A 14,933-nucleotide genomic window follows, 5' to 3' on the forward strand; every position below is an offset into this window, starting at 1 on the left:
CCTAAGCTACTAAAGGATGTAAATCAGAGTTATAACCTGTTTGTCTTTTCTTTTCCAAATTATTTTTATCTCCATAGTTAATCTGGATTTGAAGAGACCTCTTGCAACTTAGAGAATTGGCTTATTATTTCTGTTTACTTATTTGAGTATGTAATATGAATCATTTACCAATCCATTTACTGCAAAGCACTACTCTATAAAATAGATATTTCCTACTAGTTATATATGAACATTTATGATTAAGATGATGTATATAGTTTCAATGAGATTTCCAGGTGAGATTTAACTGAGGATTCTCTGGTGTTTCTGGTTGTTTATTTCACCTTTCTGTGCTATTTAGGACATTGGGAATTAGAGGAAAACGAAGTGGTTTAAGAATCTACTTCTGAGAGATCAGTTGGTGGCATGGTGGTTAGGATGGCTGACTGTGCAGTTCAAGGTCCAGAGCCATTAGCTTGAGAAGCGTGCTGAGTGTATGTGTGTGTGTGTGTGTGCGCATGAGGGTGTGCCCAAAATCTTGAATAAAGAGTTGGAGGAGAGGGGATTGCAACATGACCATCCCCATAGTGAGGTGTCTTCTCATTTCCCTGTTTCTCTCCAGGGACTGCCCTCTAGCAAAGTAGGAAATAAATAGTCTATTTCTGAGATTTCTAGACCCAGTCATGTCGTCCTGAGAATGTACATGGTACAATGGATTCTAAAGTCACTCCAGATTTATTTTAGCCTACTTTGTGTTTATTTGAAAGTATTTTCTGTGAATTGTCTTAAGGAAATAGTATATATCAGAAGTTCATGTTTAAATATTGCCCTTTGTTGCTGCATTCGTAGCTGTATTATGCAATTGAATGAACAGGGGGAGGAGGCATTGAGATGATGGAGTGAATGGTGGCAGCTTAGAGGATCAGACAAAAAGATGGCTGAATCTTCAGTCAGAGATGGGCTTGGTGGAGGTATAGTAGGGTGTGGAATCAGCATTTGCTGAGCATATTCCTAAAAATGATGCACTTTCTATTTTTCAAAATGTGATTAATCCTATAACTATGATAAAATTTTCATAGAATTTTCAATATGAATGCACAATTCAGTCTGCCCAGTAAATCTCTGAACCTACAATGTTGAGTTCATGGGACAGAGCTTTCGGTCAGAAAAGTTGGTGGATACTTTCTTTGTAGTGAAGAACATTTAGTTTTGATAGAATCTCATGAATTTATTTTTGTAGAGCAATTTAGTTTTGTGATAGCAAAAATAAAATTATTGCCACATTTAATGTCAAGAAGCCTTTCTCCTATGTCCTTTTCTAAGACTTTCATGGTTTCTGGTCTTACATAGAGAGATTTATGCTTTAAAAAAAAATTTGGAGTTAGGGCATGAAAGAGAGAGAGAGAGAGAGAGAGAGAGAGGGAGAGAGAGAGAGAGAGAGAGAGAGAGAAAGAGAGAGAGAGAGAGAGAGAGAGAGAGGGAGAGAGAGAGAGAGAGAGAGAGAGAAGGAAAGTGAGAAATCAACCCCCATGGGGATGGCCATGCTACAATCCCTTCTCCTCCATTCTCCTTATGGGATCTTGGGCATGCATGCGCATATGTCCTGTGAGAGTTTCAAGTGACTGGGTGGTCTGGGACTGGAATTGCGGTTGACCGTGTGAGGGTCTAGTAATGTAACTGCTACACCATTTGCTGTTATTCCAGTTTTGTTTTTAATTGCTAAGGGTATGTGTGCTATGAGAGACAGAGAGAAAGAGAGAGAGAAAGAACCCTACCAATGGATGGGAGCTCAAATGTCAGAATAATTTTTTCTCCATTTCTCCTTCTCTTTAGGAGTTTGTGCATGCTTGTGCACCCAGTATGTTTTTAAAGCCATTGAGATTGGAATTTGAGCTGCCATTGGCTTTGTGGATCCAACTCCCTTTACCACTGGCCTGGCCCACATTTGGGATTTTAAAGTCCTTTTGGAGTTAATTTTTATTATTATTTATTTATTTATTTAGAGAAATTTTTGCTATAGGGCACGTGTACTTGCCAGAAAGACAGAGAAAGACAGAGAGATAGAAAGCAAGGAATCCCCCCCCCCTTGGGGGTGATGGCCACAATCCCTTCTCCTCCATTCTGCTCTTGGGATCTTGGGCACACACGCCTGGGGTCCAGGACTTGAACCACAGTCAACTACATGGGAGTCCAGCAACATAGTCATTACGCCAACTGCTGGTCCTGGAGTTATGTAGAATTTAACTGTCCAATTCCAATTCATTTTTTCCAATATAGTTTATTGAAGAGACTTTCTTTTTCTGTTGAGAGAACCTGGTCAAAAATTAGTTGTCTCTGTGTGTATGAGTTTGTTTCTGGGTCTCTATTCTGTTCTATCAGTTTATGTTTATTATTTTTTTTATGCCAGTACCATGTTGTTTTGATTACTATAGGTTTACAGTATAATTCTTAACTAGGACATGTGATGCCCTCGACTATGTTTTTCTTCTGAATTGGAAAAAACAATTGCAAAGCACATATCTGATAAGGAGTCCAAAATTGTAATAAATTCTCACAAATAAATAAAAAATAACAAATAATCCAATTTAAAAATGGCAAGGAACCTCAACAGACATTTCTCTAGAGCAGACATTAAAATGATCAACAGGTATGTGAAGTAGAGCTTGACATCACTAATCCTAAGAGGCATGTGAATTAAAACCACTATCAGGCATCACCTCACACCTGTAGGAATGACTAAATGATGTGGGTGTGAAGAAAAGAGAATTCTTGTACACTGTTGATAGAATGTAGATTGGTAGAAAATAGCATGGAAATTCCTAAAGAAATCCCAAACTGAACTACTATATGACCAACAGTCTCTCTTCTGGGTATACACCCAAAGAAATGAAATCAAGACATTTACATTCCCATGTACATTGTAGCATAACTCACAATATCTTAGAAATTGAGGAAAATACCTAGATATCCATCAATGTATGAATGAGTAAACTGTTTCCATTGAACAATGGAAAATTATTCAGCCTTAAAAAAACAGGAAAATTTGGGAACCAGCAGTTAGCGTAATGGCTGTGTCGCTGGACTCCCACGTAGTCGACTGCGATTCGTGTCCCGGACCCGGTGGCTTATAACTCATGCCGGGCGCGTGTGCGTGCGTGCCCAAGATCCCGAGAGGAAAATGGAGGAGAAGGGATTGCGGCGTGACCATCCCCTCTGGGGGGTGATTTCTCGCTTTCTATCTCTATGTCTCTCTCTGTCTGTCTGGCGAGCACACGCGCCCTACAGTGAAAATCTCTCAAAAAAAAAAAAAACAGGAAAATTTGGCCATTTGCCAGAACATGAATGAATATGGAGGATGTTAAAAGTGAAATAAGAGGCCAAAACAAAAAGAAAGAAAGAAAGAAAAAACAAGAAAAAGAAAGAAAGAAAGAAAGAAAAAGAAAGAGAAATACATTGCACAATGTCACTTGTATGTACAACAAAAAATAAAAGAGCTCAAATACCCAGATAGGGAATGAAGCAGAAGTTATCACAGCTGGAGAGGGAGAAAGTAGCCAAATGCAGATCAAAGGATACAAAATAGCAAATACTAAACAGTGTTAGCAATGGTGGAGGGAGAAAATGAGGAGATATAGGTCAAAGGATACAAGGTAGCAAATATGAATGAATTTAGAGATCTAATGTGCAACATGAAGATTAAAGTTAAATTGTATTAAAGATTTTTGACAAATAAGATTTTTTAGCTGCTTTGGTTACAAAAAAAGGAATTAGAGATAGAGATGAGAGACACATCAAATTGTTTCATTATAGTAACCATTGTACTACCTATTTGTTTCTGTATGTATCTATGTATCTTTAGGTATCTCATAGTATCATGTTTTAAACAGACAATAACATTTATTTTTGCAAAATGTTGGTGGGGAAATAGGTATTTACAATGGTACCAGAAATACAAGTGTCAACCTCTGGCTAAAGCTCTTTCCCAGCTTTATTTTTAATCACTTGCATAGTATCTTCCACTGACATGAAAACACAAACTGTTTAGGGACAGAGAAGCAAGGAGTGAGAGGCGTGCTGGCTTGGACCTGAGAAGGGACTAGAGAACAATTTATAGAAACCTTGTCATTTCTCCTTAAGTAATGCTAATATTAAAGATTTTAAAAATATATATTCAAGAAAGATTTTTTTGGGGTGCCAGGCCTTAGTAAGTGCTTTGTATATCTTACCTCATTTAAGCCTCACAAATGTTGCTCTAAACCCCTTTTATGGCCTAGGACACAAAGGCTCAAAGAGAGTGACCAGATGTCTAAATCACACACACACACACACACACACACACACACACACACACACACACACACACACACACACACACACACACACACACACACACACACACACACACACACACACACACACACACACACACACACACACACACACACACACACACACACACGTCAGTGATGAAGCCAAGTTAGAACCTCTAGCAGTCAGACTGGGTCCTGTGTTCTTTGTCATTAGATTATTACTATGTGAAGAGCCCATCCCGAGGTTCCTACTGGTACTCGAAGAAGAAATAACTCTAGGCCATATTCTCAAGCAATGGTTTGAAAGTTTACCCAGAGGTCTACAAAAAAGACAAATGGAAATTTTTATTCTCTGGCTTTCTGGAGAGGTCCTTTTTGTTTGTCTGTTTTAAAAAAAATGTACCTTGGGCCAGTCAGTGGTATGAAAATTAAGGTGTTGGATCCCACATGGCTGTCTGTACGGTGTGAGTCTTAGCCCTGGTAGCCTGAAAAACACACTGGATATGTGAGTATGTGCAAAACAAGGAGAGTTGAGGAGAAGGGATTGTGGCATGGCCATTCTCCCCTGGGGGTGATTTCTCACTCTCTCTCTCTGTCTCTTTCTCTCTTCATTAAGTGCAAGTGTCCTGTACCAAACAAACAAACAAAACCAACAATTCATAAGTGTTTCTTTCTTTCATCTTAGATAAATAGAGGGAGAGTGAAAGGGAAGGAAGGCACCCTCAACAGAGTCTCATGTCATCACCCTCCCACCAGGAACATGGCATTGCCCAGGATGTACCGTTTGACCCGGGAACCAGAACCTCAATCTTCTAAGTCGTTCCAGCATTGTGGAACAGTGTGTTAGTGATTTGCCACTGCAGCTTAGCCAGGAGAGGTCTAAACTCTTAACTATTTTATTTAGTAAATCATCTTTTTTTAGAGAGATTTTTGCCATAGATTTTTGTCCACTCACCAGAGAGACAGAGAGAGACATAGAGACAGAAAGTGAGAAATAATTTCCTGAGGGGGATGGCCATGCCACAATCTCTTCTCCATTCTTCGTTCAGGATTTTGGACATACACACACACATGCCTGGCATGTTTCAACCCACTTAGGTCTGGGACTTGAACCGTGGTTGGCAATGTTGGAGTCCGGCACCTTAATCACTATGGCACCTACTGGTCCCAATCATCGTTTCTAAGATGATGCATTTTCATACTTAGATGTCCATAATGTTCAAATCAGTGTCTTCCAAATGAGACAAAGAATTACTTGTTAGACTCTATGTTTTAGTCCCTTTGGACTACTGTAACATCTCATAAACTGTGTGACTTACAAGCAAAACAACTTGTGTTTCTTTCATTTCTGTAAGTTGGAAGTCTGAGATCAGGGTGCCAGCATAGTCAGATTTTAGTGAGGGTGCTTTTCTGGGTTGCAGAATGCCAATTTATTGCTCTGTCCTCACATGATGGAATGGGGCTTTCTAGATCCCAGGGGTCTGCTTTGTAAAGAAACTAATCCTATTTGTGAAAGCAGACCCCTCATGTTCTAATCACCTCTCAGAGGTCTTATGTTTTAATACTGTCACCTTAGAAAGTCAGATTTCAGCATATACCTTTTGGGAGGGGACATAAAACCCTTCACACCGTAGCACACAAGTTTTTAAGTATTGGATTCAGAAAATTGAATACACACATAAATGTTCAAGGATGTCATTTACATACAAGCAGCATGAGAGTCCTTTTCACAGGGACTGATACACGGTGACAGGCATAGGTGTAGGCCAAGTGTAACTCACCTGTTATCTCATTGACCCTCACAACAATCCAGTTAGTCAGATACTATTATTGTCCCTACTTTATGCATGAATACAATGAACTTTCTGTAATTGGTTTACAAGTGAACTTCAGAATGAATCATGAACATTCTAGTTCTATTATTTACCAGTTATGTTGCTTAAACTGTTCTAGTCTTTAGGAATTTTATTTTTTAAATTAATTATATAAGAAACCAAAGGAAAAAGGATGAAAGAAGCAAAAACATCTAGTGCTATTCTGGGTACAAATTTGACATTTAATGCAAGCTTTTTGACCATAATGTTGAGTCAGAATTCTCATGCTGTTTAGCCATTCTTGAAAGCCATTTTCATAAAGTCTATAGGCAATAAAATGTGTGAAATTTTGACAGGGACAACAAGGAGTTTCTCAAAATAGTTGAGGTAGACTTTAAACTGAATTTGTCTTTTCCATCAAGTTCCTTCTATTGTATAATCTTGTAATATTATGACACTCTTACCTCCAATCTTACTAAAGGGTTGTATTTATAACCTATTTTATAAATTCTTATGACTCATCCCATAAAGTCTGTCATGAACTGGAATTTTTAAAATGAGAAAAATATCCCTGCCTTTGTTAGTCTTCTAGAAGTTAAATAACATGCAAATGTTTTTCTAATTTTCTGCCATTTATAGACTAAGAAATGGACATTCCCTACCACTCTTTGATTTGGAAAGTTTATTTAGGTTTTAAGAGAGAGATTTTTTTTTCTGTAGGGCATGCATGCTCGCTGGAGACACAGAGAGAGACAGAAAGCAAGAAATCAGCACCCACACACACACCCCCCCCCACCCGGGGGAATGGCCATGCCACAATCCCTTCTCCTCTAGTCTCCTCTCAGGATTTCAGGCATGCAAACACATGTGCCTGGTGTGAATTTCAAGCCTGGATCCAGGACTTGAACTGTGGTAGACCATGTAGGAGTTTAGTGATGTAGTCACTCAGCTGTCTGCTGGTCCCAGTTTAGGTTTTACTAATTAAAAAACACACTGTATCTCATTTATATTTATAGCTATTATATGTAAATAAAACATTATAAAAATTTTTAGGAGAGATAACAACAGTTACAATGATGAAAAAGATGATGATAATATACTAATCTTTAACACCTGCTAAGCACCAGAGACTGATTTATGCTTTTTTTCTTAGTTTTTACAACCATTCCCAGAATGTGTGTACTTCATATATGGCCAGAAAAGAAATTGAGGCTCAATGATTTTACTAAGTATCCCAGAAACAACAATACATAAATAATAGAGATACAACTTGCTCCAAATTTAAGATCTGCATAGCTCATATTTGAATTAGGGATTGAGCAGGCAACATTAAAACAAAATGCCAACTTCTAAAATTCCGCTGTTGTTCCCACAATAAAAAGAAGTTCTAGACAATTATTGGACACAACCAAATAGTCATGGAGTGTGTTTCTGATTAGGGGGTCACGAGTATTGGTGGGTAGATGATTCTCCTTTACTGTGGGTGGCCTCTGGGAAATTGGTTGATGTGTGAATGTGTGAAATATCAGCAGTGAGATAATAAAATGACTTGGTCCAGAAATACCTGCAAAGTTAATTTATGAATATGATGCAGAAAGTGATAATTAATCCACTGGACATTTCTTGGCTCTTTTAAGAATCAGAGCATTCAAGATATCTAAAGCAAAACACGTGTCTGTTCAGCTATTTTACAGTTAAATTTTGAATCTCATTGGTCTAATCAGCCATCCTTGTTCCCCAGGAAAATGACTTTTGGTTTTCTTTCTATATATAATACAGTCAATTCAAATATTTTACAGTTCCTCATTCTCAGAATTTTGTTGAAAGCACTGTTAATTCCATACCTGCCTCTGGGTTCTTAAAACCTTTCTGAATTTCTCTATCATCCTGGGGAGTGGGGAAGGGGATGGTTTGTAAATGCCTGGTATGTGGATACAAGTCAGTGTCATAGTTTTATTTGCAGCTAAGTCGTTACTAAATCAGTTGTTACAATTTTATTTGGGCAATAATTTTGGCATTTGGGGGAAAATAATTTATCAATAAACTATTGTCAAGAAAATTAAGAACTATTTAATATTGTTCCAAACTCTTTAATGATGCTTGTTTTTGCTATGGAAGATTTAAAGATTTTAAGAAGATACTTTTTTGGAGAGTAGGGGTTGGCTTTAGTATTTTATAAAGAATATGCATACCTTTTCTAATGAAAAAGAAAAGTTGAGAGTATGTGTGTATCATATACGTAGTTTTCTTTATCTTTATCTTCATGGAAAAACAGATACTAATGGATAGATGCACACACACACACACATAATAATTGCAACAAAATCTGCGTATTGACAATCTAAAACTATAGACAGAGGATTATAAGGAATTTTCTCTCATTTTCTTGTTAATAGCACAGTATTTTTATCAGTCACATGAGAAACAATAAATGTTATAAAGAACATGTATTAAAAAAAATTCTTCGTACCAACTAGTCATGCTCCAAGTTTCAGATTTGAGATTAATGACTAGTAATGGCTAGGAGATCACTCCAACCATGAGGACTTTCTTCGATCTTCCTTCCTGGAACAGGAGCGAATACACCCTTCTTTGGGCTCTTATTTGTTTGTTTATTCGGTTTTAAGTTAATTTCACTGCTTACTTATAGGTTAATCTTTCCAAGTATTCTTTGTATTGTTTAAGTAAAATGTATTCAATATAATACACTTTACTTAAAAAATTTCTCATTGGAACTACTAACATAGCCATTTGAAGTTCTTAATTTAGTAAAATGTAGTATTGTAAATGCATTAAACTTTGTGTTCTAACTTTTAAAAACCACTTACTAGATAGATAATCTACAATCCTCAGATTTCTATGGACTGAGAGGAATAGAAAGCTTACATATTTTTATTTCTTAATATGAAAATAAAACAAAACAAACCACCACCAACAAAAACTAAAGGAAGCCCCCATCAATGTCATCCAGTCACATACAAGTTCAATAAAACATATTTTCTTTAACGATCATGAATAATATTCTGCTTAGCACCATCCGGCTTTGGGCTTGCGTTCATTGTTTTATATGATATTTTGTGGTGAGTGCTAATTACCATAAGCTGTCCACTGAATGTGATGGATTGTCCAATTAACTCTTCATCAGCATCCGTTTTTGAAGATGCTACCTACTGAAACCGATGGCAGTTTATGACCTCCGTGTAGCGCACGTCGCTAATTGCTCCTTGGACAATAATTGTTAAGTTTCTGGTGCCTCATTCAGTCATTTTGTTTCACACATACGATGCCACTGAGTCTCTCAATTCATTGGACTTCACAACAATAGCTCTCCAAGGATTACTAAAGGTCTGCTGTGGAACGTATGGATCACATAAACATTGAAGTAGATTACAGATATATCTGTTTTGTAGGTTTTCCATCGACCGGCACACTGACCTGGAGAGACAGTTCAACATCAATGCGGATGATGGGAAGATAACACTGGCAACACCTCTTGACAGAGAATTAAGCGTGTGGCACAACATAACAATCATCGCGACTGAAATCAGTAAGTGCCTGGATTTGTTCACCTCTTCCTGTGTGACCAGGTTCAATTTATGCCTATTGATCACATAATGAGGGCTCCTTGGTTCCGTTAGATATGTTGGCCTTGGAACTTATTTTATTGTTCCCAAGGAGCCTTTGAATGTGTCATCGCAACATGAAATAACTTACACTGTAGTAAATTACCCAAAGGTTGTAAGATATGTGGCAAGAAAACATTCTTATTATGCGAGTATTCTGTTCAGCCATTGAAAACACTCTTTTGCATCTTAAATTTATAGAAAATATTTAATATAACAGCATCGATGACAAAACAGTAAAGTTCAAAACTGCACACTCTAAATAAGTGGTCACTAATACATACAGCATGTACAATAGACAGAAATCATTTACTTATTTAAGCTAGACAGATACACACATACAAGCGCAATATGCAGAAGGAAATTTTACACTGTCGATGCCTATTAGTTTTGGAAGATGAAGTTATATATAATATTTTCCAAGAGTTTAATGTATTTTATACAGTAATTATGGAGAATTTAAAATTATACCCTCAATATAAGTTTGATATAAAATTTTCATAAATTGCATGTTAAATTTTAACCTTTTCTCATAGGGGATGAGGTCCTGGGTTGTTAAAATAACATTAGTCTTTGGTAAATTTTTAATGAGCATCATTTCTTTCTACTTAATGAAACAACTATTGAGTCTCTAAACAATAGTTACATAGTGAAATTTAGTGCTATATTACCTTTGAGAGCTTAAACTCTGACTCAACAATTTTTTTATTATACAAAAACATGCAAAATGGACATGACATTTGTTTTATTTCCAAGTAAAATAAATTTTACATATTATCTGAATAGCTTCTCTCCGGAAAAGAACTTAGGAAAGTCATAGAGTTGTATATAAATTTAAGCAAGACAATAAATCCTTGAGGGAGCTAGGGTAAAGCAATTTGAATAGGAATTCACCGTGAGAAACATTCATGGGCACATATCCCATATAGAAAATGTAGATGAAAATAATTATAGGATGTGTTCTCTGAAATTCAGTCTAGGATCTGTGGCAGCTAATGTGAAAACATGGGGAACATCTTGGAGGTAAATGATTCATTTGTACGAAGAAGTGCAGTTCATGCCTTCAGGAGGGGCATATTTTTTCCCCATTCTGAGATGTGAGGAAAATGTTCCCCATGGAACCTTGTAAAAGGGGCTGGTGTAAAGAGTGAAAATTCTAGAGTGAGGAATGTCTGTTTCTTACAGCAATCTTGAGTGCAGGCAACAAGCACACAGTCAGGTTGATACGACGTTACACCCAACCAAGCACTGGTTTTAGAGACAGCGCCTTGGAAACGTCATTGTTTTTCCTAGCTTAAAGAGTACTGTTTTCTTTTTAACTGTGTGACTCTGGGTTCCGTTGTGACATGAAGAGAAAAAAGTGAACAGACCATACCATTTTTGATTTGGGTTTATTTAAAGTGTTAACTTTATTTAGAAGGATACTGGCATGAAATTATGAAATTTTCATAATTTACAATGTTGAAGCCTCATGATCATCTGCAGCCACTGAGGAAAATTGTACCTTTTTAAGATTGGTTTAAGGCGTTGTAAAAAAGCTTGAAAGAACCCCAATTTTCTTTAAAGTCTGTTGAAGGTAATTATTTTTAAAAGAATATTCTCATATATTAAATATAACCTAGTTGAGTTAATCTTCACTCCTTTTTTTTTGTATGAGATGGATACATTTACTTAAATATTCACCAGTGTTGTCCTAATTATAAACAATCATATACTCCATTCTAGGGGGAAAAATAATTGAAGACAGAGAGCAGATGCTTAAAAAACATTTCAGGACAATCTAGAAACAAAAAACGTCATTTGTAAGGAATTACAGACAAGTGGGGAAGACAGTTATAAAAGCAGGTGCTCTAGGCAATGAGCTGTTCACTTCAGGGCGAGAAAGGTACCAAATTGTGTCAAAAGACATTAATTCGCTCATTTATTCAGTATTTATTGAGTCTTCACTAGTTCCCAAGCACTTATACTGTGACCAGGGATATAGTAGACAAAAATCCTGTTCCTCTTAAAGTTTTTCATCCAGTGACACCTGGAAGTACCTGCAATGAAAGGGTGATTTGGAATCTGCTGAAATAACATAGATATTCAGAAGGCATAGTGGTAAGGAAGAAGATGACGAGTGCTGGGAACTCAGGCCGTTCCTACAGCATGAAAAAATTCAATGAACTTCCTTCAATGAACGTGTGATTATATTTAAAAAACTTTATGAAAAGTATGAAATATTAGGCCTTCATGTATATCAGTAAAATAGTTACTATCATATAAAAGTGGAACTATTATTAAAAATAAAGTATAACCAAACTATTTCTAAAAAACAGCATCAGTAGACCGGATACAATTTTCTTGGTGTTTTCGGAGCCCTGACTAAAGCATGTTCCAGATTCAGGTATGCAGTTGGTTCTAGATGGAGAATAAACACAGAGTACCTCTGCCCGAATCATAGCCTTTGGCTTTCCATGGACCTTGTATGATTTTAAATATATAACCCCAAAATACATTATTCTATAAAAATTAATGGGCGCGTTGGGGACCAGCAGGTAGCATGGTAGTTAAGGCGCTGGCCACTTCCACATGGCTGACCATGGTTCGAGTCCTGGACCTGGTGACTTGCTTTCTCATTCTCCCCCTCCTCTCTCTGTGTGTCTCTTTCGCTGGTCAAATTAAAATAAATGAATAAATTACAAAATTTTAAAAATTAATAGGTGCTATTGCCTTTTTTGTTTTGTTTTTTTGGCTTTTATTAATTGAGAAATTGAAATCTAAACAAACTGTGTAGCCATATTTTGACCAAGAACAAGCTTAATTTAGGTTAAATATTTTTAAAAATGGTGAAATATCAACTTATAGATTAATCTAATTTTTAAAAAAATTGATGTATAACTTTCTTAGAACCAAAAAGGATGAAAATACAAACAAAAACTTTAAATTTTAACTGTACAATGACAGTTTTGGTGGGCATAAATCTAGAAACTTGAAATGTACAATTAGGCAATCTTCTAAATTATGAAAGGAAGTAGAAACATCACAGAGAACTTAAGCAAAATTGTAATAGGAACCAGCAGTTAGTGTAATGGCTATGTTGCAGGACTCCCACGTAGTTGAGCCCGGTGTGTGTCCCGGACCCGGAGGCTTAAACTCATGCCAGGTGCGTGTGCGTGCATGCCCAAGATCCCGAGAGGAGAATGGAGGAGAAGGGATTGCGGTGTGGCCATCCCCCCTGGGGGGTGATTTCTCACTTTCTGTCTCTCTGTCTCTCTCTATCTGGCGAGTGCACACACCCTATAGCAAAAAACTCTAAAAAAAAAAAAAAAAGAAAAGAAAAATTGTAATAAATGTGAAAGTAGCATCGAAATTTGTTTTGATTTGGCTTGATTATTTAGTCTGTCACATGATGTTAATCTTTCAAAGCCATAGACCAAGTCTTGGGGGAAAAATATTAAAGGGAGATTTATTATTGTATTTGTCTCAAATGAATATTGAAAAGCACCCAGGAAAACAGAATCCTATAGGGGGAGGTCTAATAATGATAAAGAAATATTTATTTCAGGAAGCACAATTTAAAATTACTCTCAGAATGCAATGCCATTAGACAAAAGATGAAATTAAGCTCAGAAATGGATTTTAGGCAATTCCATCTGTTATCTCTTAATGGGAATGAAGATGCCATTCTTTATCCTCTTGTGTTAGAATTACTTTAACAAGGCCTAGATGCTCCACTGTTTTTTTTTTTTTTTAAGAATTATTTTTATTTAAGCTTATTTATTTACTTACTTATTTGTTTGTTTTAATTTGACCAGAGAGGGGCAAAGAGAAATAAAGAGAAAGTGAGAAAGCAAGCCACCAGGTCCAGGACTTGAACCATGATTGGCCATGTAGGAGTCCAGTGCCCCCAACCACCATGCCACCTGCCAGCCCCACTGTGTTTTTTTTTTTTTCCCTAGAATTTCAGTGGTAATAGACCTAACCTGCCACCACCCTCAATAGGGGCGTCTTATCACTTGAGCTGGCAATTAGATCCTCATGTGCTGATGAGAGAATAGCTTGCGGAGTGCATCTCTGTGGCTAAGTATCATGGCTGGTAGCAGCCCCATCCCATGTGGCCACGGAACTGCAGTGCCTGGCTGCTGTTTGCCATCATGTTAAAGATTTAGTACACAGTTAGATGACACATTAAAATAGATACTGATGGCCCAGCTGTGGTGGTTCAAGGCTACATAGAAAGTTCCAGAACCAATCTTAATAGGTGGAGTGGGGTGGTATGTACCTGTAAGCCTGGCTAACTGGAAGGCTGGGTCAGAGAATCACAACAGCACATCCCTGTCAAGCATGCATAATTTTCTCTCTTTCCTTCTCTCCTGTGCCCTTCATAACATAAAATAAACACTGAAAAATATTATGTAAGCCCTGCAATGCACTTAATTCTCATAACACTCTTTGATAGTAGGCATTATTATTGTAAGCATTTTTCAGACGAGGAAACTCAGACACAGGTTAAGTAACTTGCCCAAGGTTTTGTAGACAGCAAGGGTTTGATTCTTGTTATTTAACTGCAGAATACGTGTTCTTAAACACCTTTTACAAAAGCCTCACTTAGATCTTTCCACTTCACTCTTCTGCTCAATTTGAGCTTCTGATCTTGTACATTTCCTGAAGCAAGCTAATGAAGTTGTTTTTCTATGCAAAACAGAAGACTAGGCAGAGATGAGGGTGTGTCAGAAGGAAAAAAACAACACACATTATTAGATCAGACCCCCTGCTAATCACTGAGGATAGGAGAATTGCCTAACAGACAGAGTGACTTTGGAACTTTGCATACAGGAGTTCTATTCCCATTTTAGAGGTCTGGAAACTGAGAAACAGAGGATAGAGGAACACAATATAATACAATGTGGAGGATTATTATTTTTTTCTTTCAATGATGACCACATAATTTTCAAACAAAAAATACAGTCTTGGCTTCTAAGACCTACAGAATCAGAATCTTTAGGGATATATTCAGGAATCCACTTTCCACAATTTCTGTCCTTCTTCCTTCTTCCTCTGAGAAAATAAAATGTCTATTAAAATTAGACAATACTGGGCCAGCAGGTGGCATGGTGGATAAGGCACTGGACTCCCATGTGACAGACAGTGGTTCAAGGCCTGGACCTGGCAGCCTGAAAATCATGCTGTGTGTGTGTGTGTGTGTGTGTGTGTGTGTGTGTCTG

General features: G+C 37.1%; 1 protein-coding gene across 2 annotated transcripts in view; it reads left to right on the plus strand.

Moving 5' to 3' along the window:
- The window catches only part of CDH8 (cadherin 8), a 447,802-nt gene that overhangs the window by 290,795 nt on the left and 142,074 nt on the right, over positions 1-14,933 (plus strand). For both annotated transcript variants that reach the window (XM_006143789.2, XM_006143790.3), the window contains exon 8: positions 9,514-9,650. In XM_006143789.2, coding sequence (XP_006143851.1) covers positions 9,514-9,650 — 137 coding nt within the window. The remainder of the gene's footprint in view (positions 1-9,513; positions 9,651-14,933) is intronic.

Source organism: Tupaia chinensis, unplaced genomic scaffold, assembly GCF_000334495.1.
Source record: "Tupaia chinensis unplaced genomic scaffold, TupChi_1.0 Scaffold000105_1, whole genome shotgun sequence".
NCBI classification, from domain to species: domain Eukaryota; kingdom Metazoa; phylum Chordata; class Mammalia; order Scandentia; family Tupaiidae; genus Tupaia; species Tupaia belangeri.